Consider the following 25,219-nt stretch of genomic DNA (forward strand, 5'->3'; position numbering starts at 1 on the left):
TCATCCCAAATTTCGTTTGTGATTGCTGATAAACTAACGGATAAAATATGACGTTAAAAATTTGGAGGGTTAGCGGAATAGAGGAACTTTAATTTAAAGTCCAATATGTTCAAACGGTCTCAATTTTGACACTTTAAATTATAAAATTATACGTGGCAAAATAAGGTAACAACAATGTGATGTGAAGTTCAAACATATAAAAAAGTAATTACCTGTCTTGCTTCTGAAACTATTCCAACCTGAATATATGTCACACAATAGTTCGTTCTACGTGGCTATTCTCCATTTAGAACACATTATTTAGAAATTTTGACAAAATGCAACAAAAGTGTATTCGTCTATAAATAACAGAAATTTAAATACTTGCGCATCGAAGGACATAAATACGTTAAAATATTGGTAGAGCACCTGTTTGTCTAAATGTTTTGAATGATGTATATCCGTTAGATGACTTTTGATTGAAGTTAGCATAACTTGAAAGCATTGTATGGAAAGTTTATATAAGTTAAGTTTTAACATTTAATTGGAAAAAGCTAACTAAGTGGGTAAATAAAGTTTAAAGTTCTCAGCTTTAACCGAAAGTCGTTATAAAAGTCGAGTAAAAATGTCTAAAGAAAAACAAAAATGGTGCTTAACAAAATTCGACATTTATTTAGCTTTAAACTATTCGTTACACTACTAGAGGTAAACAACGCAAAAAGAAAAAATAGAAATGTCCGTAAGAGAATGACGTGTGCCATTAAGCTTTCCAACGTTATTGGAAAAAACCCATTTTAACATGACGTGCTACAAAGCTCTTTAGACCACAGCCATTGTAAAAAAGGGATAAACACATGACCAACATTTCGTGCAACACATAGGCTGTGTCTATTCAAAAATATGAAGAAACTAGTCCTATTAGAATCGAAATAAATCACGGAAATTCCATTTTATCATTGTTTTACCAGGGGCTGGTCATTTACATCGTTATTTAACCACTCGCTATCGCTCGGAGTAAAACAATGCAACACTAATGGCCAGTCCGTGGTAAAACAACGATAAAATGGAGTTACTGTGATTTATTTCTTAATTTGACCGTCCATCATTAACAGGTACTAAGCTGTTGTCTCCTTGAACAAAAAGTTAACTGTATTTTAAAGGCATTTCGAGTCGATGTCAATTTCACTTACACATATGTTGCCCTAGGAACAATATTCCATTGTTGATATCGCCTTGACATGACTTTGTAGCATTTTTTCAGTGATTAAGTTATTTCCACTGATTTGTCAACAACACTGGGATAGTTGGAAAGGTTACAAGTTGTTTATACACACATGGTAATAATTTCACGTTTGTCAAGTGCCATAGAAATGTCCTTGTTAATATAATGGGCATTGTAGTTTTTAAGGTTCAAGGAATATTGGGTTAAAATATAATAAAATAATGTGAAAAGAAGGTCACAAATGCATTATTTCAGTTGATAAAAGCTTTAAGACAGGATGATTCACCAACATCATCAACCTGTTTTGTAATTTTCAATGGTTGGAATTCATGCACATGTTACCAAACAACTCAGCATTGACCAAGCTGTATGGTGGTATGGAAGTAGTGTAATTATGACAAGTTTTTTTCCTATATTTTCATTACATAGTGAAGGATATATTGTGAAATATTCTCTTCTGCCATACAATGGTCTTGGTTCAACATCTTTTCAAAACACAATCAAACTTGAAACTGGACAACAAGGAGGAAGGAATCCTCATCTTTTTTTCTACTCCTTACTCTATTACTCCAAGTTCAAAATTCTTTGTCTTGTACATATGAACATTGTACTTTATATCTGTACCAGCTTCATTTTTATTAAATAAAGAAGAAAATCTAACTTTGTGGCAGACTGACAGACAGACATACAGACCATACAATAAACAGCTGTGCTTCATCTTTTCAAAACACAATCAAACTTGAAACTGGACAACAAGGAGGAAGGAATCCTCATCTTTTTTTCTACTCCTTGCTCTATTACTCCAAGTTCAAAATTCTTTGTCTTGTACATATGAACATTGTACTTTATATCTGTACCAGCTTCATTTTTATTAAATAAAGAAGAAAATCTAACTTTGTGACAGACAGACATACAGACCATGCAATAAACAGCTGTGCTAAAACAAGTGATAAGCTGAAAGTGTACTTTTTTTGGTGTCCAAGACTATGAGAGCAGAAATTGAAAAATAATGAAATATGAAAAGGAGCTTCCCTCCATAAAGGCAATTGGTATTAAGAAGTATCAAATCTCGCAAGGTGTTCTCAGTGTGAATGTGTGTACACAGATGAACTGATGTACAACAATAATACATATGTTCCACAATACATCTGTGATGAGATGGGTGCATGAAAACTATGATGTACTGTCCTGAAAGAAAGGCAAAGAAAAGATTTGGTGATTTCTCCAGAAATAATATGAATGCAGTTTCATATATGACAATAAAAAAAGTAGTAATATATGGGAAGAAACAGGCATTTATGTAAAAACAGAAGATGACCATGTCAATATTGATAATTTACTAAGAATCAACACAAGTAGCACTGAACATAATCTCTCTCAGACTCTCTCATACACAACAATCAGTCTTTATTAAGTCTATTATCATGCTTCATAATCTGGATTCTTCTTCAGTATCACAAAACCTTCCATGATAGGACTTGTAGGTAGATCTGTCATAAGTTAAGGATGAAATATCAATATTTGAAGTAAGTCATTAGTTATTGAATTCAGCACATTAAAAAATATTTCAGAAAATGTTTGTAACAAGAAAAAACTGTATATATTTGATTATAAAAGATTATTTTAACAGCTGTTCCTATAAAACAGTGGTTAATTATTGCCAGCAGGTGGATGAATTATCTTATAAATGGTTTAAATCCCTATCAATTGTTCAATGTACAAAGGCAAATATTTTTCACGAGAAATTCATGTTAATCGAACTTCACATGAAATTCAAGTGAAATTCACATGAAATTAACATGATTTTTATGTGAAATTCACTAAACATGAATTTCATGTGAAGGCTCCATTCACCAAAATTTCATGTGAACTCTGTCAGTTAGTTTATTTGCTCAATTCAGGTGAAAATCATGTGAAATAATTTTGCCTGTGTAGTGTAATGATCATTCAATCTTACATAAAATTGATATTTTTTTTCGAATGTCCAGTAAATATATCAACTTGTTCAGAATCCCTGCAAAAGATTTGTTTGAAACCATAATTACCATGATTACAACAATCTAGTAAGTTCAGAATTAAACTGAAAAATCTAACCTTAAGTGATATAGAAAAACTTGTTTAATGTTTAGTTTTAAGTATGTAGTTATCAAAAGGATACATTCTTCAGTGGCTAATTCAGCTCTTTCACCATAGGCCAGTAGTACAGGTGTTGTATGGGTCTGGAAACCTGTGATGGTCTTAGGTTTACCTGCTTGTCCTACTACATCTACAGCCTGTAATACATTTGTACAAAATTCATTAATTTCTGTCAAAACAAGATTGTTGTTTACGTTTTATAATTACACAAACTGTAGTTTTGCTAGATGTATTGTTTTTGAAAATTCATGCAGTCGTAACCTATCATTTTCACACACAATAAATACATATACCTGTATTTTTAATGCACCCTCTTATTTCTTTTGTGCATATAATGAGTTCAAAATTTATTAAACTGCTCTAGATGCAAACTTATCAAAATTCTTCAATAAAAAACATTTCTCAGACTTCTTTTGTTGGTAACTTAGCTAAAAACTTATGATATATTGTAGATTTGTTTTCAAAACAAAAATCTAATTAAGTTCCAAACTTACCTGTCCAACTCTAACAGGCACAGGTAATGGTCTTAGTTCCTCATCAAATGTTGTCAACATCCTGGGCTGCATGGCTGATACCAAATGGTACAATACATAATGAGATTTTCCAAGGATAACTACAACACAAAATATGATATACAGGTTCAATATAATTAACACCAACACCAGATAACAAGGGCAAGTAATACTAAAATGCTGGTAAATTTTACAAGAAGTTCATTTAACATGCTTTACATGAAAATATCAGGTTGATTATACCACTATCTTCTATAAAATGCAGAACAAAACTTTAGATGTGGGTGAAATCAATAATTTAATTTCTTACACAGATGTCTGTCACAAAGGAAAACATTTGAAGCAATTCATATATGTGATTGATGGATTGATTGTTGGGGTTTAACGTCTGAGCAGCAATATTTCAGCTATATTCAGATGATGAATATGAACTGAATGATAAAATGAACATGAAATGATGATGAAATGAAAAAAAGGGATAGGACACAAGGATAATAGGGTCGACAAATTTTTGATTGCCACTAGAAAAGGGAAGGGATGGGTAATGTTGGGCAATTTAGCCCCCTGTGGCGGAGCGCAAAGGTTCCTACTCCTATTGAATACCACAGCAGGGTTCTTTAACGTGCGAGGAATGTGACATCTTTCCCAACACAGTGCACCACTATGGTTTGCAGTCAGGTTTTCCGTATTATAGCCTGACAACCCCACCATGTAACACACCAGGGGTACCCCATTCCACCACCTGGGGCACACATCCCAGTTGCACTGTGGGCAGAGTGCCTAGCCCCTGGCTAGGTTTCTGAGCACTATTTAGTTGCCTTTTACGACAAGCTTAGCGCTGCTGCAGGCCTATTCTTTTGACACCCGGGCCTGCATGGGGCCAATTCATATATGAGAAGTAACTGATTACTCACTATTTTTAACATCCAAACAGGACACACAGACAGCCAGTAGACCAGCCACAGCAACTGGAGACATCAAGGCCTTGTCACTGTGGTAGGGACACAATGTCAGAGTACCTTTACCAAGATGGGTAAGACCCTGGGCTAATCGTACCATAAACAGGTTATTAGCATCTTTAGCATGATATACAGCTAACTGTCTAAGCATGGCTGCTAAACGGGCATTATTTGTACCTGAAATAAAAATGGTGTTGCATTAAAGCTTATGTCTGAACAGTATGTTATTAATATGTGATAAGAAATACTTGAATAATAAACCTCACTTTCAACCTCAAGTCAATCTATATTTTTGGAATTTGGAGTAACAATTGGTCTAAGGTTAGGAAAATAATAGGATGTTTAAATCAAATTAATTTATGCTCTTTTATCTTGGAAATAATCCTCGTAAACAGTTTAAATGTTAAGTCCATAGTAACTGGTAAATAAAAATATAAGGTAACCTAAAAATTACTTTTTATATCATATGGAACTAATTAAAAAATTAAGATTTTTAATTGAAATTCTATCATACCTGCACCAACCAATCCCATGGCGAGGATAGCATTGTGAGCCACCTCAGTATCATTGTCGTGAGAGAATTTACTGAGTGTGTCTAAAATCTGTAACTTAGGGTTAGATACTGATATCAGACCTAAAGCTGTGGGTACTGCTCTTTTGATTGATGCTTCTCCGTACCTTAACTGAAAGAGAAAATAATGTAATAATACAGGAAAGTTATTGTCTTTAGAAGTTCAAAAAAGCTTTATATCATTCCATGCAGGCTATCAAGGTTCTGAACAGAAAATTTGATTTCAATTTTACTTAATTGTCCAAGGGACATAATTCTGAAACAACAAATCAAATGGAAACCACTGTCACCTATGTTTACATTTATGCTTCAAGAAATCTTTGCCTAGACGTAAGGACACAAGTCCTATACAAAAAGAAGAAATGATTTTAGTCTTAGTGTAATTTAGCATGAAAACCAGAACTAAATAATTACACTTACATACACAAGATATTGTGAGTGGTTGAAGATATTATTAGACTTTTAACATGATACAAAATGGGAGTGTCACAATTAAAAAAAACATTTTTTTCATAACAGCTTGTAATGGCATTTACTTCTTTCAAAAGTAGTAATCAAGGTGCTTAATTTTGAAATTTTTAAAAATCCTTGTTACATACCAGATGACCAAATGCTCTGAAAGCCATTTCTGCACCAATATCTTCTCCCATAGCTATCAAAGCTATACCTAATACTGCTACTCCTAAAGATATAAGAAAACACATCATAAGTCTTTTTTTTATCGTTACCTTTTTCATGCTGAACTATTACTCAAATTTTACCATACCATTTTAAAAATAAAATTCCCAGTATCAGTATATATAGCACACTTAACAAAATATGTTCATCAATTAGTTCAGGCATAAAATATTATACTATAATAAAGTTTACAAATTAGGGCAAACATTTCTCTCCCATTTCCAAAAAAAATACCAAGGGAGGTAACTTACCATGTTGTACAGACAAATCAGCACTTGGAGCATCTTTAGATTTATCCTTATCCTTATCTTTATCTTCTTTCTTTTTCTTATCATCTTTTTTTTCATTGTTGTCCTAATGAAATAAAATAAACAAAGACACCTACCCAGGCTTACTTGTTTTCTAAAATGAATATTTCAAAAAGTACCAGTGAAAGTAATGAAAATCTTTCATCCAAATACTTTAATCCTTTATACTGATTGATTGAATGATTATGGTTCAATGTCCTATGGCAGATACTTCATGCATTTCTGGACCAGAACAATAGATCAATAGAACAAAACCTGCTTTGTACCAGACCCACATTCAGACCTTTAATGTGCACGGTTCACAGACAACAGCCCCACCCCACTCTTGACATATTATTCTGACCCTGAGCCAACCAGCCATCACTTTATCCCCTTACATGTAAATACAGCATGCTTGGGGGAGAAGCAGTGACCACCAATTCAAAAGTCTTTGGTGTGATAGCTGGGGAACAAATCCATGACCTCCCACACCCTATACTCCAAGTCACCTCAGATTGTTTGTGGTTTTTTGCGTTTATTTTTATAATTACTCGACGGTTCCTTTCAAAAAGTTGCCATTTCATTCATGTCGTTCTGTACTACGATTCCCTTACAATTATTTTTCGTTCTTACCTCCGAGATTGAAAAAAATTCAAAATTTATTTTTCCTACGAGAATTTTGCATTGAATGTATTGTTTATCCGCCATCTTGTTTCTATGGATATTTTGAAATGTTCCCTATTATCTCACAATTGAAGAGCTGAAATACCATGATTTCCCGCCATATTTCTGCTCTTTACCTTTAGTAAAAGACAAAACCAGAAGTTCCGAATGAAAATGCTACAACTGGTACTTAATAAGAGTTTCACCACAAAAAGTAATAAATTAGCAGGGAACCAGGAATATGGCGGGAAATCATGTTATTTCACCTCTTCAATTAAGAGATAATAGGGATCATTTCAAAATATCCATAGAAACAAGATGGCGGATAAACAATACATTCAATGCAAAATTCTCGTAGGAAAAATAAATTCTGAATTTTTTCAATCTCGGAGGTAAGAACGAAAAATAATTGTAAGGGAATCGTAGTACAGAACGACATGAATAAAATGGCAAGTTTTTGAAAGGAACCATCGAGTAATTACAAAAATAAACGCAAAAAACCGCAAACAATCTGAGGCGACTTGGACTATAGGCATTATTCTTTTACATAGTCAAACCTCAGTTGCTTTAACTCCATGGGACCATAGAAATGTGTTCGAGTTCGACTTTATCGTTAGAAACTGCTTACTTCCTATGGAGTTTTTATTAATTCTTGGAAATTTTTCATTCATTTTCTGAAGGTTATGTTGATTTTTGAACATTAAAAATGTTGTGTTTGCTTTTAAAAAAACTTTCAGAGTTTCAAGTTCCTTGGACAATAATTTGTTTTCATCTGATTTTCTTTGATGCTTTCATCATGCAGACTTCGGAACATTCTCAAACTTCAATCAGTACTAAGTCAGATTAAAACTACCTAATTAGTGATGACAAAAATATTACCTGTCATTAACTAAAATGACACTTTAATTAGTGATAGTATTTCAGTTTTTCACACCTTATATTACCCAAGCTGACAAAATGACTGACGAGTTCAAGTTAGTGGGGTTATTCTCTAAGGCTTATTACTGAATGGACAGACAAGTCAGTTCGATTGTTCCAGAAATCGAAGTTCAAGAATTCCAAGGTTATTTCTATTTATCATATGCGAGACAAGTTTGGTACATTGGATGGTGTTCGAGCCATCCGAGTTCGAGCGAGTGAAGTTCGACTGTACATATACTTGGAATTTTAAATGTTTGATTACTCTATAATGTTTAAGAAAATTTTTTAATTGGCTAAATTTTCATTCCTTTAGCAATGAAAAAATTCATCATCATTAAACTGAATTACAAAATGCATACACTCTAAAAATGATTCTAAACTACAGCTACCTTATTTCTGAAATATCCCAGTAAAATATGAATATCTCACAAAACATTCCTACTAGCTGTAACATATTTCTACTGACTGAAGAAAATAAAAACCAAATAAGACTTACCTCATCTTTCTTTTCATCATGTTCAGAACATATGTGTAATAATTTCTGTATCTTCAAAACATTGCCAGTGCCTAGAATAGAGGAAAGAAAATAGTTCAGAAAAAATGCTAATGTTAAAACTGAAAAATCTGCATAACATTCAGATGAATGTTATATAGACTTAACACTTACATGATATTTTGAAATATACACAATACAGTTTCAATAGACGTTATTTTCCAGGATACCCCAAATTTAAATAGAAAGGAAAATAGATCTGAAAAGGACACAACCTTAAACTCACTATGAACAGCAACAACATAAATTAACAATGACATCATCATCAGTAGAAAAATCTGTACCTGCATAAGCACAAACTTCTACCAGTAACATAGCCATGGATTTCAGTGGTTCTGCAATGACTTCTAAGGCCATCAGTGTTGCATCTACTGCTTCCTGTTTACCTAAATAGATATTGAAGACATGTCAGCACATCTGACAAAACATAGCACAGAAGGGATTTAGATTGCACAGTATCTTAAGGATCATTTTGAAGGGCCATGTGTCAAATTCCAACAAGAAATTAAAAATAACCTATTACCTCTGTGGAAGGCTCATTTTTCAAGCAATTTTCTCTCTGACCAAACCTGAAAAAACACTGATCCATAAGATTAGAATTCTCTATGCAGCTGTTGGTCTGTCTGTAACACCCTTTTTAATACATCTGCAACTTAATATTTTCAGATATATTTTGCAGACAATAGAGGATTTTGTACTGCTTTGTGCACTGCTCTCAGAACCTTGTTCAGAACATAAATCTTGTTCTTCTAAATGGACTTCCCACAAATGTGCACTGCTTTTAGAAGTAATACACTTTGTGTAAGATAAACATATCAGAATCTGTCACAAACTACATCAATATCCTATTCTATTTTTCTAGAGTTGTATGTAGTAATGAAAGCTTCTATCATGTTTCCATTGAACTAACTACACTGAAAAATAGTTATATGGACAATTCTGCAATTAAATTTGTTGCATAAACCATTCACCAACATACCTAGATAAGCTAATGCCAGACCAAGAGCCAGATATCTACTGTATGTATCTTTCAGATCAGCCTCACTCCTCTCCATCATGGTCTGTAGGATTGTAGAGGTGACCTCCCCATTACAGCTCCCAACAGAGATCATACCACAGGCTAAGGCAGCCATTCCTACTACCTACAACATTGTTTTTATAAATGAAACTCAGGGGTAAATATTTCTTTCCATTAAATAGTTTACTTACACCAGAATCCCCTAAAAGATAATCCTACAACAATAGGCAATGCTATAAAATAAAAGATTTCAGTCCTTCCTAGTGATGAAACACATGGTGTTTTCAGCCATTTTTTGTTCAAAATCCAAAAAAAGAATCTTTAACTTTTAATAATACATTTTTTTTTTAAAAGATGACCATATGTTGCAGTTAATAATAATAATAATGTTACTATCACAAATAGACACTTAAAAATATTACACTTAGAAGTCAACTTAATCCTTTCTTATTCCATGTATCTTTTGCATATCCATTGTACGATCCTCTTTGTAATAAAATCTCTCAAACCTATTTTCTGGTTAAAATAGAAAATTACCTCCATAGTACATTTACTGTCACCTAGAACTGGTAGTATAATTGACAGAACATCTTCTCTGTTAGAACCAGCATAAGCTAAACCAAGTCTGAAGAGAATAATGACAGACTTAAATGCATTGTAAAAAGGAGCTATTTTGTGGATTGATAGATATTTAAGCATACGATCAATTTTCAAGGAATGTATCACTAAGCAGCTAATCTATATGATACAGTAACCTCCTTTACCATGTTTATAACTCTAATAACTGAAAATTAAAATAGGAAAACTAACAAATATGTAAAGGAATTTCTTCCCACTAACAGAACATTGTATCAAAATGTTAATAAAATCTCTAAAAGCCTATTGTACAGCTTGTGGACAACAGTATATCATAATTTGCCAGTAAAATGATGAATGCATACATCTTTACATTTATACCGAGACTAATTGACTTAAGCTTTAATTTAATCCAGAATTAGACAATTTTTACAAATCCAGTGAAAACGAAATACCACAGGACTGAAAGACATGTCTGATAAAAATGCCCTTGGTCGTGTAAATTTTTTTTTTTTTTATCTGTCCAAAAATAAGTCAAATTCAAAATATGCGATTTGATCTGGTAATTTCTAAACCAATTTCAAATATACTACAAATCAGCTACTGATTTTGGTATTTTTAATGTAGATAGACAAGCCTGTAAAATAGTATCACCTACCCTACTATTGCTCCAATCCTCATTATAGCTGTGTTATGCATGACATAATCGGATAATAAGGCTACAGCTGGATCACATTCATTTCTTACTCCAGAGTTTACAATACCACAGGCTAATAATGCCCCAGCCTAAAACAAATTTGATACATATGAGGTGATTATCAATGGATCAAGAGTTTCTGAAATTTCCTACAACACTTACAAAAGGAAAATAAATGTTTTATATATGTCCAATAGTATAGTCTTTCCTATAGCTTAATTTAAAATTCACAAAATATTTAGAATGGTGTATTAAGTCTATATGATTATACCATAAATAGCATTACAATTTCAATTTGTGGTAAAAATGGATAGGATACAGACATTCTGTTAGACACACCTTAAATTTAACATCTGCATAAGGTAGTTTTATCCCCATCAAGTATTCAAGTAATAGGGAAAATTACCTTTATAAAATCTTCAGAAGAATATAAATATTTGTCTATCTGTGTCAATCCACCATCAACATCCCATAGTAATATTAATCCTAGTGATGCTGTAGCACTTAACATACCTACAAATGAATACTCATTATATAAAAGCATCTCAACCTCAAATGACACAGTGTGTCAGTGGAAAAGGTTGACACGACCTCAATACTGATTCAATGATATTACTTATATTATCTGATAATATACTGACATTAAATGTTGAAGTCCAAGATAGTTTCAAGTTGCCAAAAATATGATCAAGAAGAACGATCTTCAAAATGACACATATGCAACCCATGTTCATAGTAAAGAGCTTCATAAAATATAAAAATGAAAGAAGACTGAAATCAAAATGTTTTAAATTTGTTAGTATGTTGTATTTTTTTTTATTCCTACCATGTTCTTTGTTTTTATACAACCAGCTGTTTCCATCTTCCATTAATAATTTATCTTGACCAAAGGCAGCATTAACAAAACCATTTACAAATGAAGACGCTAAATTCTGACGAGCTGAATCTACATTAGTGCTGGGTAATGTACTTCCTGTAAATAATACATTAATATTAATGAAAATGTCTTTTAAAGATGAAGACTAGAATCAAAATAAAATCTTAGCCTACTACTGTAATGGTATAAGCAAGAATATCTCAAAATGAATGCTGTTATAAAAACATTAACTGACAGTATGAAATGAAAAATGAAATGAAATAACTGGTACTCAAAATATTGTATAATTATTTGAAGGTACCAGAACTGAGCAATGTAACATTTAACTACTGAGGTGGTAATGAATGGGGGAAGGAATCAAGTTGATTGTAAACTGTAATGTATTATTTTTCTATCGTTAAAGTATTTAACCAAATTTAAGATGATAAGTATCAGATAACAAATTTTCTGCAAGGTAAAATTGGTAGAATGATCAGTCAATAGTTTTGTTTCATGTGAAATTATCAAGCTTTGAAATGATCTAATACATACTGCTTTGTTCAAGGTGAGATTTATAGATATCTTCAGGTACTTTGGGTTCCATTATATCTAACTACAATAGAAAAAAATAAATAAACAAAATGAACATGTGTGTATCCTTTTTCACATTTTGGACTAAATTAGATTTTTAATTTTTGTAATGATTGACAAATGTTCCAAGTTACCTTTACACACTCCTTTTTTCAAGCATAAATAAAACATAAAAGGTAAAGTTTTATTTTGGACACTTTGTGAAAAGTTTAAGAATATCAAAGCATGGGCTCAAAAATTCAACTTGCAAAAGTATTGAAAAAGGAAAAAAATCATGGTTTTCACAATGGATATCATCTACTTAAACATAATGATTTATTTGTTTCATTTCTCAATTGTTTCTGTAATAAACTCTAATTAGAACCAATTTTGAAGATAAGTAACTACACAATAATACTTGGAATAAGCAAGGAAATTAAACTGGTGAATTGGTATTTTTTTGGTTTCAACTTATTTCCCATAATCTTTTTGAGTTAGATTAATATTTTGTTGAATGAACATATTTCTGCCATAAAAAGCATACCTCTCTAGCTAAAGCTAAAAAGTTATTATTAAGATGAGCATTTGACATAATTTCTGTCAACTCATCAAATTCTTCTATGTCGTCGGGAAGTTCCAGAAATATTTGTTGTCTTCCTAACATGTAAGCTAACTGTTTCTGCATCATTCTAAAAAAAATAAATATTTCAATTCAAATACAAAAAGCACGAAGATAAACCTACTTAAAACTATTTAAAAAGTTTACCTAGGTTGAATGATGAGGGATTTTGAAAGGAATTACACTGGTCTTCATGGAAAGCAAGACATTAAATGATATGTCTAGGAAACAATTCGTCCCTACTAAAATTACAATTTCAAATCTATATTTAATCAATTAAACACATATATTTGTAGTAAATATTTATGAACACGAAGAGCAATGACTAGAAGTTCATGCTTCCATTTATTGAGCATACATAGAATGCTAACATTTTTTAATGGTCTATTTGGTGAAGCTTTTTCAAAAATGCCTTTCATTAGCCACAGGAAAATTGAATATAAACAGTTTAAATATTCATTAGAAGGAAATACTTGAACTGAAAAATGATAAGTACATGTACAAGTATCAAAGTTTACAATGGTACTCCAGGAAAGAAGAATGTTTTTCAAGCAAAATTAGTCTGATAGCTTCTTTTAATTTATAGCTTTATCTGCATTAAAAGAAACATATGCATGGCCTACCTTAATTCAAAGCCACAAGAGAACTTGAACTAATCTTAATGGTCCATAGAGGTACTTTGGTTAGTATTCAATACTTCTATACCAGATAATTTTTAAATGACTTACATATCTTTACAAGATAGAAATATTTCTTCCACCATTTTCATGTCATTCAACTGCATAGTAAATCTAATTGCCTGGGGATACTGGTTAAATTTACGATATAGTTCTACAGCAGTCTTCATTAGTGTTATATTCTCTGGATCAGGTACATAAGGTACACAACTGAAAAAAACAAAAACAAGGAGATTCAAATCTGAATAGTACATATGTATTATCTATTTCTGTTCACAGATTTTGAGATTAATTACTTGATAGTATGTTACATTTTATTCTTGTTTTCATTCAAAGATGTTTTTGTTCTTTCTATATTATTTTTTGTGTAAACTTTACATTGTTTACCAACTACAGACAACACTTGATACATAGATAGCACCTGTGATTTTAACACTGCTTTGTGGTAGATTTATTTTTCCGTTCTTTACATGTTTTTTTCCCCATTATCATTCCATTTTACACTTTCAAAAAGACGAAAACTTGTCTTTTCCTTGGAACAAAATTATCATTTACTCCTTAAAAAACACCAAGAATCATGAATATACAAAGTAGATGTATAACATAGTCATTAGATTGAAAATTCTAATATGACATCCTATAAATATCAAACAATATATTACCAAAAATATCTACACAGGCAAATGTGCCACATATGATAATCATATGGTGCTCGATTCATATGATAATCATATGAAATTCATATGATATTTAACATATGGTAGTCATATGATTATCATATTTTAATTTTGGCTTAAAAACATGATTGTCATATGTTTGTGAAAAACATATGATTATCATATGATAATTATGTAACTATCATATAAAAACTGAAACATATGATTATCATATGGTGCTCGATTTATATGATAATCATATGATGCAAACCATATGATTCTCATGTGTGGCATATTTGCCTGTGTACTCCTAGATGATTCAGATGCAACAGTTTTTGTCATATTAGAAAAGACATAATTTATATTAAGTATGGTCACATGGATTGGCCATTGTATTTGCATTTTATGACTTTTTAACAGTCGGTATAAAATAATCAAATACACAAGTACAGATATGGTTTTACGCAGACAACAAAAAAGCAGAAAATGTCAAAATCCCAAGTAAACATACCATAAAAAAAAGAACCGTAACTGTAAATTCTGAATTTGAAAAAGCAGATTTCCACTTTAAAGCAGTCGAAAATCAATCATGTCTGCATGTATGAAGACCCAGCCCATATGTAAATGAGTACAGCATCATATGCCCATGATTTTTTTCCCTAAATATTCCTGTATATAAAATGAATATATAAATTCAAACCTGTAAGACAGAAAACCACATTGTTAACCCTGTAAAGTTGTTCTACATTACCTAGTAAGATATAAACAGACTCTGGGATAAGCATTTTCATCAACATAATTTTTCAAAATATCTAGTTTTTCGATCTCCATCAAGAGATCACATGCTTCAGCCTCTGCATTATGTTCCATGTGGTAAGGTACTATTTCTTTTGTCATAGTTAACAGTTTATCTCTCATGGCAGTGTCTCTTTCCTCCTCAAGCTCTTGCCATTCTTGTGCCACCTGACCAGCTAGATGTCTATAAGAATAAAAAAATATTTCACTGAAATGTCTTAGGATGAAAAATTAAGTTATCGGTAGAATGTGACATTCATGGATTATTGTCTTAACTAATTCTATAGTATTTTATGACATCTAGCCGTTAACTCAACTCGACAGTTGTAAAACTTAACACCTAATAATTTATAAAAAAAATAAAAACATGGGAAAGTCAAATTAAACATTAACTATACTATTTTCAGTTGCTTAAATCAATTTGCAAAAATAAAAACAGTAACTGATGTAGTAAGGTACTATGAAAATGTTGACTAATTAAAATTTAAAATTAAAGATTCCCATTGAAGAGATATTTTGTTTTTTAATACATGCATTTGATAAAGTGTGTTTTCCAATAAAACAATATTTAATGCAAATAAAAACTTGTACAGTCATTCTGTGTTCTTTTTCTTTAAAACAAGTGCAGCTGGAAAGGTACTTCTTACTACATGTATTTAAATTTTACTTCACATTTTATAATTCTTCTTTCACCCCTCTCAAGATACAAACCTAACATATTCATGGCCCCAGGAACCTATTTCTTCTTTAGAACCCAGAAGCTTGTACTTCAAGCTTTCTCTAGTATCTGTTGTAGTCATGCCCAATACTGATACAATGTCAGCACAAAATCTCTGAATACAATACAAATATAATAAAGTACATGTTTCTATCAAACTAATCTTATACTTAAAGTTGATACCATAAATAGAAATCAATCAATTTCTAAACTTGTGAAACAAGTCTTGACCTTTTCTGTCATCAAAGGCCCTCACATTACAAGTTATATTTTGTTTAACTTAAATATAATCAGTGCAACTGATGAAACCCAAACAGGAGCATATACAAAGTATAAGTAAGTTCTAACAATGCCTGAGAAGATAAGGGTTACAATTTTCCTAACATTAATTTTTCTCTTTTTTTATCTTCTAGATTATACTGTAGCTTAACATACATGTGTATTCTGACTCTTTAAACCCATCTATGGACTGAACACTACAACTGTATCATCACTGGTATTTTTAGAATCTCACATTTCACAGAGATGATTTTTTTTCGCTTTTTAGCAGAATTCTGCTACTTCAAATCCGGATTTTACCGTTACAATTCTTTATCTTTAAACTATATATTTACTTCCAATTTTGCCAAAATGCCACAAACTTGATTGTTCAAATCATCCCTGATTTCAATAATTCCATCATAAAATCATACAAACCTGAGTTGTATCATCTTTGATCTTCTCGTACACTTCTTTCAGAGATTCATAATGTGGTCTAAGAAATTTCAAAGGCTTAGGTACAGAAGTCATTGATGTAGTTGATGCCCTAATTTGTGACCTCAGACTTTCCAATGCAGGCTTGTACAGTTTTTGGTCAGATTCCTTTAATGATAGTACAACAAAAATAAATTATTATTACACACCTATCAAAGAAAAAAATATAAACTGCTATGTTTGAAGATTTACCTTACATTTTGTAAACATATTTCTAAGTACATAAATCAAAAAAAAAAACCAGTAAAATATTCATATGTCATCATATTTTCAGAATTAAAAAGCAGAAGACAAAGGGATATTACCCAATAATTGACATTTGCTCATAAAGAGCAGGGTAAAATAAACATAAACATAGATAAGAAACTACCTTTAATCTTTCCACCAGCATATTCAACTCATCTTGTAACTGTTTGTCTTCTTCTGACTAGAAAAAATAAAGTATAAAAAATATAGGGTAACAGTCGAAACCATTTTTCACACAATGTTTCTGTAACCTGTACTTTCCTACTTTTTTTATAGTAAAATTAAGTCATAATTTAAAAGAACAACACAATACTGTGATAGAAAATTAGTATTTGGATCCAATCGGGGTGGAAAGACATGTCAATATTCAGCTGTAAATTTAAGGGAGAAAAAAATCTCTACCATTTTTAAAATAATTTTATTAACACTAATTTGTCAACGTTCCAAAAGATATAAACATGCTGTTCTTGCAACTTTTTAACTGATTGAGTACAGTTCAAGAATAAATTCTGAATCCAAATAGCAAAGGTCAATGACCATCCTTTTTGTTCAAAAAGGGGTCACAGAGAAAATAGTAAGAAAATAAGGCCCCTGAACAGCATTGGAAACCACAGATTCAAATATTTCGTTCTTTATACTGGGCTGTCTTGACACATTTGAAAATATTGACAGGTCATTTTTAAGTCCTGGATTGTTTAACATCTTCCTGCACTCATAAATAAAAATGGTTTGGCATGGATATAATACTGGTCTGCCACAATATTCAGTAGATTGTGGATGAAACAACCAATTTCTTTGTTAAAATACTTTCACTTAGACGAAAATAAAATTGGCATATGAAAAAGACAGGTGTGTGTATGTTCTTTTTCACTTAGATAAAAACAAGAAGTGTAAGTTCAAATATGCATCAGGGTTGGTGCTGATTACTTTCAAATGTAATTGATTACTGTACATACTTACACATCATGATTACATCAGATATGTCCACACATAAATGAAAGAAAATGAATTTACTTCCTTGGCTGGCAATGGTACATTTAGCAAAATAAAAAGCAGGTGAAGGAATTCAAGTACAAGGGTCCAGAAATAGTAAAAAATACTGGTCACTGACCGACAAATTTTGCAAATAACTGACGACCATTTTCCAATATCGGACATAAAAAAATTGTCAACCCTTATAAATTACAGTCTGCATGGTTTTAATTAGTGTATAAACATCCTGTCTACCTGTCTCCTAATTGTTTATTGGAAATAAATGGACAGGTGTGTGTCAATTTTAGTCGATGTGCAGCCACCTGTGATTTATCTGTAACTGATTGCATAATTGAATTAACGGTACATGTGCAGACCAATTGTGTATACGAATTAAATAAAGTGACTCTGAGAATTTTCATACATTTATAGGTTGATTAATTAAGAAAAGAGATTAAGAAGTCCATCATTTCCCCGCCGATCTTTAAGAGGTAGCGAAAGCACATGAAACTGAACTAAGGATCAGTTGTAGTTTGTAATTATTAATTCATCGATTGAATTCTTTTAACACAGAAGTCAATAGAACATTTAAATCAATATACAAAATGTGTTTGCGATTTTCTTTTTAAATTATAATGAACATTTTTTTCATCACACGGAAGTCTTCGGCTGTTTGCCTACCTAATTAGAAAGTCCAGGAGATACAATGTTTTGTTTACATGTTAAACCATGTGTAGTCGAAACCGAACTTGTTCACTTGCTCTGATATTTTGTAAAAGACAGAGTATGTGATGAAATAACACACTGTCCAATATTTATCTTAAAATAACTACATAAAAAGTGTTTTTTGTTTATTTTCTATCTGAGAATGTGAAAGACTGACACAAATATCTTTTGAAGTTAGATAAAATGTCTGGCATGGGCTGTAAAAATTTCCGGACCCTTGTTCAAGTATAATACACACAATTTCAATGTTGTGGTAAACATGACTTTTGAAAATAGTTAATTGAAAGTTACAACTGAATTTTTTTAATCTACTCTAATTAGTAGACCAAGTGTATTTCACTCTAATTAGTTAACTAGGTGTATGCGTAAGTCAGGTGACAAAATTTGCATATCATGCATGCACTATAAACTTGATCGATATTTAAGACAAAGCATTGAGCTTGAATGATAACAACTGAGGTTCATTATGAATAGATTGATGCCAGGATACTGTGTATTAACATCGTTTGCTAAAAACAGATTCATTAATGTATGGCTTTTTTTTAATACAAATTCTATTAGTGAATATAGGCAAAAGAGAAAATATGTGTGTTAACGGTCACCCGACCAACCCTCATTTTATCACTGCGACCCAACTTTTTTATTGGCAATTTTCTGAAATTCCAGAAATTACTGCACATTCCATCACCGGTATTTATCGTTTCAACAACAATGGCAGCTTCCAGTGCCAGCACTGCCAGCAATTTTAAAAGAAAGCTAGCTGATAGACAAGCATGTGCACCATTACAGTATCTACTGTTTCCCTCTATGTAGTTTATAAGTCAAGAACCCCCCATCCTTTCATGTTGCTGACTTTGAAGACTTCAGTCTTGAATTAATGGCATCAAGTCTGTTTGCAAAATGTGTATTTTTAAAAGAGTGAATTGTTTTACTTGTTAAATTGGACAAAATTAAATGAAGACATGAAAATCTTTGCACAGCTTGGAAGGAATGTTGCTGCATAAAGAGGTCAGGGTGCCAGTGAATTATAATGGGTTTTTTTTCAATCAATTTAAATATTGAGTTTTTTTTGACAATAAGCTAGCTAATGATTTCTAGACTGGAGTGGTTCCTAACATGCATGTACCAAGTATACAAGAATGAAGCTTTCCTGATGCTGTTTTTAAGATCCTAATTTATTTTCATGCACAAACCGGATATTGATGTTTTTTCTGGCCATAAGCATACTGAACCCAGTTGATATTACAATCATCAAAGCTCCCAATTATATAATTATATTATATCAGGACTGACATTTTCTTTATTAATAAAAAAATCCTCTTTTAAATGTTTATTAGAATACATAATCCAGAGCATTTCAAATTTTGATTCTTATATTCAAAGAAATTTATGATTGAAAAATAATGATTTTTACATCTTGACAGATGGACGTAGTAGTTCCAAAATAAAATGGATTTCAATCAATCAAAATTCCTTCATAATCCAATCAAATTTAAGTGTGAAGTCAAACTTAAAATGAGAATTTCCATATTGGGAAATATTGCCTAGCTGACTGTGAACAGTAGCTAGTACTAGTAGTAGATATTTTGGCCTGAGAGTAGATCCAGCTGCTTACTGAAATTTTTTTCCTCAATGAAAATCCTTGTCCTTGTATTTTTCTTAAATTTTGAGCATGAGCTTGTTTAACAGGAGAGGACAGAAAATCAGTAGGTGAGAATGACATGTACTTGCCAGCATGAACTACTACTTGACAAGTACGGCAGTAGTCAGTACTACAGTAGATATAATCCCTTTTGGGATTTGGCGCAAGAGATATTTTTTGTTTTGACCACCACCCAATCCCTTAAAATGCCCTATATGTAGTATTCGGGATAATTTTACAACTCGACCTCGACTCGAACCGATACTGATTGTGCCGACAGCAATACGCCAAGGATCCGGGACAGTGGATGATTTGAAAGTAGATATATTTTGCTATGTAAGTATATCAATTTGAATACCAAAGTCCACCTTATTCGGTAGCTACAGCACATTTTTCTCGGATGACCACTTCAAATTGTCTGGAGGCCGTCATCTTTGTGTATATTTAAACTGATTATGTGACACACATTCTCATAATTTAAATACTGTAGTCTGTTTCATTTTGACATTTTTCTCCTATCAAATGGATCGAGTTAGAAAAAAATTGGAAATGGTTTTTACGCTTTAAAAGATTAAAATTAAAAGAATATAATTAATGTAATGCTTCTAAATTAGTAGTAGAAAGAGGGGGCAGACATACACGATTAATAAAACACGAAACTTCACATGAGAATAATTTCTCTTTTTTTGGTGGGATGTTAACTTGGGCACATCAAATTTTTTTTAAATCCTTGTTATAATTGACTGGTGTCAGAGTTTAAACTGTCATATCTAGGAAACAGGAGCAAATGTCAACACAGAGACCATCCCAAAGGGGGGTTGTCAAGAAATTTTTAAACAGAAAGGGGATGTTCCCATCAGAAAAAAATAAAAATGGGGTTGTTCAGGCTACAGTGCACTGTTTTACAATGCCTATGTTTTCCAACCATACCCCAGTCTCTGCCACTGCATGTCAGGTTTTAGTCCTTTTCTTGGTATACAAGTCCCTGTGCACAACAACACCTACGTCAACAATTTTTAAATACACATCAAATCAAGCTACCTTTCCCGAAGTATTCTGTCAGTGTAACACTGGTAAACGGTTCTATGCCATAATGGTGTAAGCGAATAACAAGTAGTACAGACTATCAGTTATGAACTTTGACTGAAAGTGTGCAAACTGTATCTTCCTTTGAAATACATTAAACAAAAAAGACGTCAAAATAGGTATTTACGAAGATCAGTTTATTGCTTTCAGTACCTCCCCTATACCAGAACTTGATTCATGGACTTTTTTTTACCGTGTAAGCCTTCTGGGACAAGATCATGTTGCTGCAAGATGTCATCACTACAAAAGCTGTGTTGTAGTCACCATGGAACATAGGTATATCCAAGTACATGATAAAAAAACGATTTGTTCATCGTGTTTTCCTTCCTCTTTCATCTACCCAGGACGTGAAATTTTATGCTCGAGTAGTTTGTCAGGTTTTTCTAGAAAGAACAGTGAACGCTTACCCTACAAGTGCACCTGGTCCATACTCCAAGATTTAGCGAAGTTCATGTTACTCATTATACCCCCGCAAACTAAGTTATAGGATATATAGATTTTACGCTGTCTGTCCACTATTTTCTAAGCAGCTTCCCGCATTGTTATTAAACTTTGGAGATGTGAATACTGTCAGGAATTTATGTTTTGACAAAAATTGTAGAAATGAATTATGTGAAGGCAAGTTTTTTTTCGGCAAAACTTTGTCTCGCGTTGTCCACAACTTCTCATTAACGACTTGCAGGATTGTTATGAAACTCAATGGAATGCTAGATTACCATATGGAGAAGTGCATATTGCAAGGAACTTATGTTTGGGAAATTGTGTTTCAAAAGTGCTTAGTCTATCTGCCATAAATATTGTGTCCAATAGGAATCGTACATATACGTTCACAATGGTCCCAAAATGTACAGTGTTAAACTGGCTGACAGAGTAATATTCCTGTTAGGGGCAATGTCTAGTTTGTATACTTTTGTTTCTTGTGTATTATTTTGGTTATTTTAGGTTCATTGTTGTGTGTGTCTATGACGTATGGTCATGACATATTTCTGTTAAAATGTAGTCTAATTAAAACTAGTCCACTACGGAATGAAGAGCTAGTTTTAATTAGATTCTTTCAAATGCTCCCTACTCTATATATGTATTCACAGATCAAAAGTCGCCCCTTTATGATATGTACTGTTGTGGCTGAGATGTGTACCTTCATATTCGCTCATTTATTGCTCACCGTTCACAAGCAATGAGCATATAGGATTATCTTGAACTTTCGATAAAGTTAGGAAAACAATGAGGAGAAATAAATTTTGTAGAAAAAATCTTCAATATTAATGACAGCTAAGAAAATCATCATTTGTAAACATGCATCATGCAAAATATCTCACAGTATACAATGACTAATCATACGGTTGAAAAGGTCAACTTTTAGGAATGAGAATATAGAATATATCAGCTAAATATTGCCAGGTAAAGAAATGTCTAATGGAAATATACATTAAAGAACAGTGTAAGTTTACTATTTTGCATGTTTAAGCATGGAAATACATAACAATATTACAATCTATATATATTGCATTACACATTGTAGAAAAAACTATTTCCAGGATCTAGTGTGATAATTATTTAAACTTCCTTTACTTGTTCAAATATACTTAAAATTAGTAAAATAATCATCTTGGAGTTTCATATTCTTACATGTATTTCTACCTACATTTTTGTAAGGTAGACTCCTTGTTTAACTTTGTTCAAGAGGAAGAAAAGGTTAACTAGTTAAAAGTAAGAGTTTAACTTCAATATAAAATACTATAGAGGCATTAATACAAATTGAAACTATACAAAATGTCCACCACAATATTGGTTCCAACATTTGAACAATTAAATCTGCAACAAAAATATATTACCTGTAAGCAAGTTTCCTTTGTAAAGAAAGCAAAAACTTGTGTTGCACATGTTGTCTGTTTGTTTTTTGGGGATGCGATTCCATTTCACATAGAAATTAACTTGCCATGAAGCTGCATAGGCTTTTTTATGAACAGTTAAATCATATATGTAATGGTCAAAGGCACTTTCCATCATCAAATAGGAAGGGGGTACCAATTAAAGAATTTAGTGGTCATTTTTGTAGTTAAAACAATAAATACCATATTTACATTCATAAGTGCCATGTTGAACTAGTCGTTTTTTGGTTTTTAAAAAATCGGAGTTTTGGGTTTACTTGTCAAAGTCTTGCGTAAAACATCCATAGATTTGTTTCTGTGCTAACAACGTCACTGAACAATGGTAATGTTGTTGCTGCAAGTACTTGGAAAATTTCAAAGAGATTGCAGTCCAACCAACCACATGTTTAAACTTCTTATCATTTGACATTGTAATGACAAGAGTGAAGCAATTTTTACAGAAAAAAATAGGTTGCATATACTTCTTAACTATATTTAACAACTAATTTCTTTTTTATTGAAAAACAAGCATGATATTGTTCAGGAAGAAATGAATTAAAAGAGTCAAACGGATTTGTCGCAACATGAAAATGTTGCGTTTTTATGCGACTGCAAAAAAAAAAAAAAAGTGGTTGAAAAATGGTATGGCGCTGTCGTCGTTGTACAAAGTGATTCACGATCCTCCTGTTTTAATATTTTTTTGTTTGTTTTTTTTTTTTTTATTTTTCGGGGTTCATAAAGACAGTACTTTATGGAACTACCATTTAATTTTAATAAGGGGTTTGGATGAAGTTTTAAGACAAAAAGATTGGATTTCTCACTGTTAGAATATATGTAATTAAAAAAAAAAATCTATAGTTCACAGGACCTACATGTACATTTCTCAAAATGCAAGATTAGAATAAAAATTCCATCGAAGCAAACCCCCCTTAAAGAACAAAATGAAAGGTAGCTCCCTTGGTGATGTGTGCTGTCGTTTTCCTTTATATTGAATATACACATATATGTTCTTATTTTGCTCTCTACATTGCGTATGTAAATTGCCTCTGTTTTCAAATTTTCAACAGGTTTTTTTGTCATATACTTTGGATTTGTTCATCATAATATGTATTGTTTCCTTACTCTTTTCTTTTTAAGCTACTACAGAAGTGATCAAAATAAATTACTTGCCAGCCGACCCCTGGGCCATATTACTTACTTGAAGACCGTCTTTCTTATCCTAATTCTGTGATAAAAATAAATAGCTTGTCTGCCCCCTCATTTCACTCTTTCTAATACTATTTTAGAAGCATTACATTAATTATATTCTTTTAATTTTAGTCTTTTAATGCGTAAAAACATTTCCAATTTTTTTCTAACTCGATCCATTTGATACTCATAATGAAAGAGAAAAATGTCAAAATGAAACAGACTATAGTATTTAAATTACGAGAATGTGTGTCACATGATCAGTTTAAATATACACAAAGATGGCGGCCTCCAGACAATTTGAAGCAGTCATCCAAGAAAAATGTGCTGTAGCTAACGACTAAGGTGGACACTGGTATTCAAATTGATATACTTACATAGCACAATATATCTACTTTCAAATCATCCACTACCGGACCCTTTGCGTACTGCTGTCGGCGCAATCAGTCCCGGTACGAGTGGCAAAATTTTCCGGAATACTACATATAGGGCATTTTAAGGGATTGGGTGGTGGTCAACACAAAAAATATCCCCAGGCCCAGAGCCGTAGATATTGTAAAATTGAAAATGAAATGTCAAAAATTAGACATAATGTATGCTGTCAATTCGAATTGTAACCCATTTTTGGAGATCACTGCAAAAGTGTGAAAGACACCCCAGTATCTGACAGTGTTTCAATATTTACTAAGTTTAACAGTAACACAAATGACAATGCAGATTTGGATTTTTTCATGCATGTGAGACTAATTCAGAAAGTTTTCTCAATGGGTATCACACTTATGACATAAGTTATTTGTTTCAGTAAGTAAAGTTGGGGAATAGCTTCCCAATTTGTACCAATTCTTGCTCCTTTTCGTTTTCTTTCTCCTTCTTTTCATCCTTTTTCTCGGCGGTCGCCGGTTCCTCTTTCTTTTTGTCAGCCATGTTTGTTGATCTCGGTAAAACGTGAGCTATAAATAATTCTTTCTTTCAAAATTGAAAATATTAATGTATATTTGGATTGAATATTTTTCATTACACAATATATTTTTCGCGATAAAATAAAATATAATTTTACATTTAAGTTTGAAAA

The 25,219-nt window shown here is 32.0% G+C and overlaps 2 protein-coding genes across 2 annotated transcripts in view; both read right to left on the reverse strand.

The window, feature by feature from the left end:
- LOC148609560 (ras and EF-hand domain-containing protein-like) overlaps positions 1 to 351 on the reverse strand; it is a 32,583-nt gene extending 32,232 nt beyond the window's left edge. Inside the window, exon 1 of the mRNA XM_088596451.1 lies at positions 213 to 351. The gene's annotated coding sequence lies outside the window, so the exon portion shown is untranslated. The remainder of the gene's footprint in view (positions 1 to 212) is intronic.
- A 2,170-nt stretch (positions 352 to 2,521) lies between these two features.
- LOC148609561 (26S proteasome non-ATPase regulatory subunit 2-like) lies at positions 2,522 to 25,084 on the reverse strand. Its single transcript, XM_088596417.1, has 22 exons — positions 24,985 to 25,084; positions 16,787 to 16,843; positions 16,360 to 16,524; positions 15,657 to 15,778; positions 14,902 to 15,129; positions 13,546 to 13,704; positions 12,743 to 12,887; positions 12,181 to 12,241; positions 11,599 to 11,745; positions 11,179 to 11,285; positions 10,734 to 10,861; positions 10,037 to 10,124; positions 9,461 to 9,623; positions 8,766 to 8,867; positions 8,425 to 8,495; positions 6,309 to 6,411; positions 5,979 to 6,061; positions 5,323 to 5,491; positions 4,764 to 4,985; positions 3,832 to 3,950; positions 3,360 to 3,474; positions 2,522 to 2,691 (listed from the first exon to the last, which is right to left on the reverse strand). The coding sequence occupies exons 1-22, from the start codon at positions 25,069 to 25,071 to the stop codon at positions 2,624 to 2,626; spliced, it is 2,709 nt and encodes a 902-aa protein (XP_088452543.1). The 5' UTR covers positions 25,072 to 25,084; the 3' UTR covers positions 2,522 to 2,623.
- Positions 25,085 to 25,219: the final 135 nt, after the last annotated feature.

The sequence above is a fragment of the Perna viridis genome, chromosome 8, assembly GCF_037379345.1.
Source record: "Perna viridis isolate PV_CMFRI_1.1 ecotype Kerala chromosome 8, ASM3737934v1, whole genome shotgun sequence".
Lineage (NCBI taxonomy): Eukaryota > Metazoa > Mollusca > Bivalvia > Mytilida > Mytilidae > Perna > Perna viridis.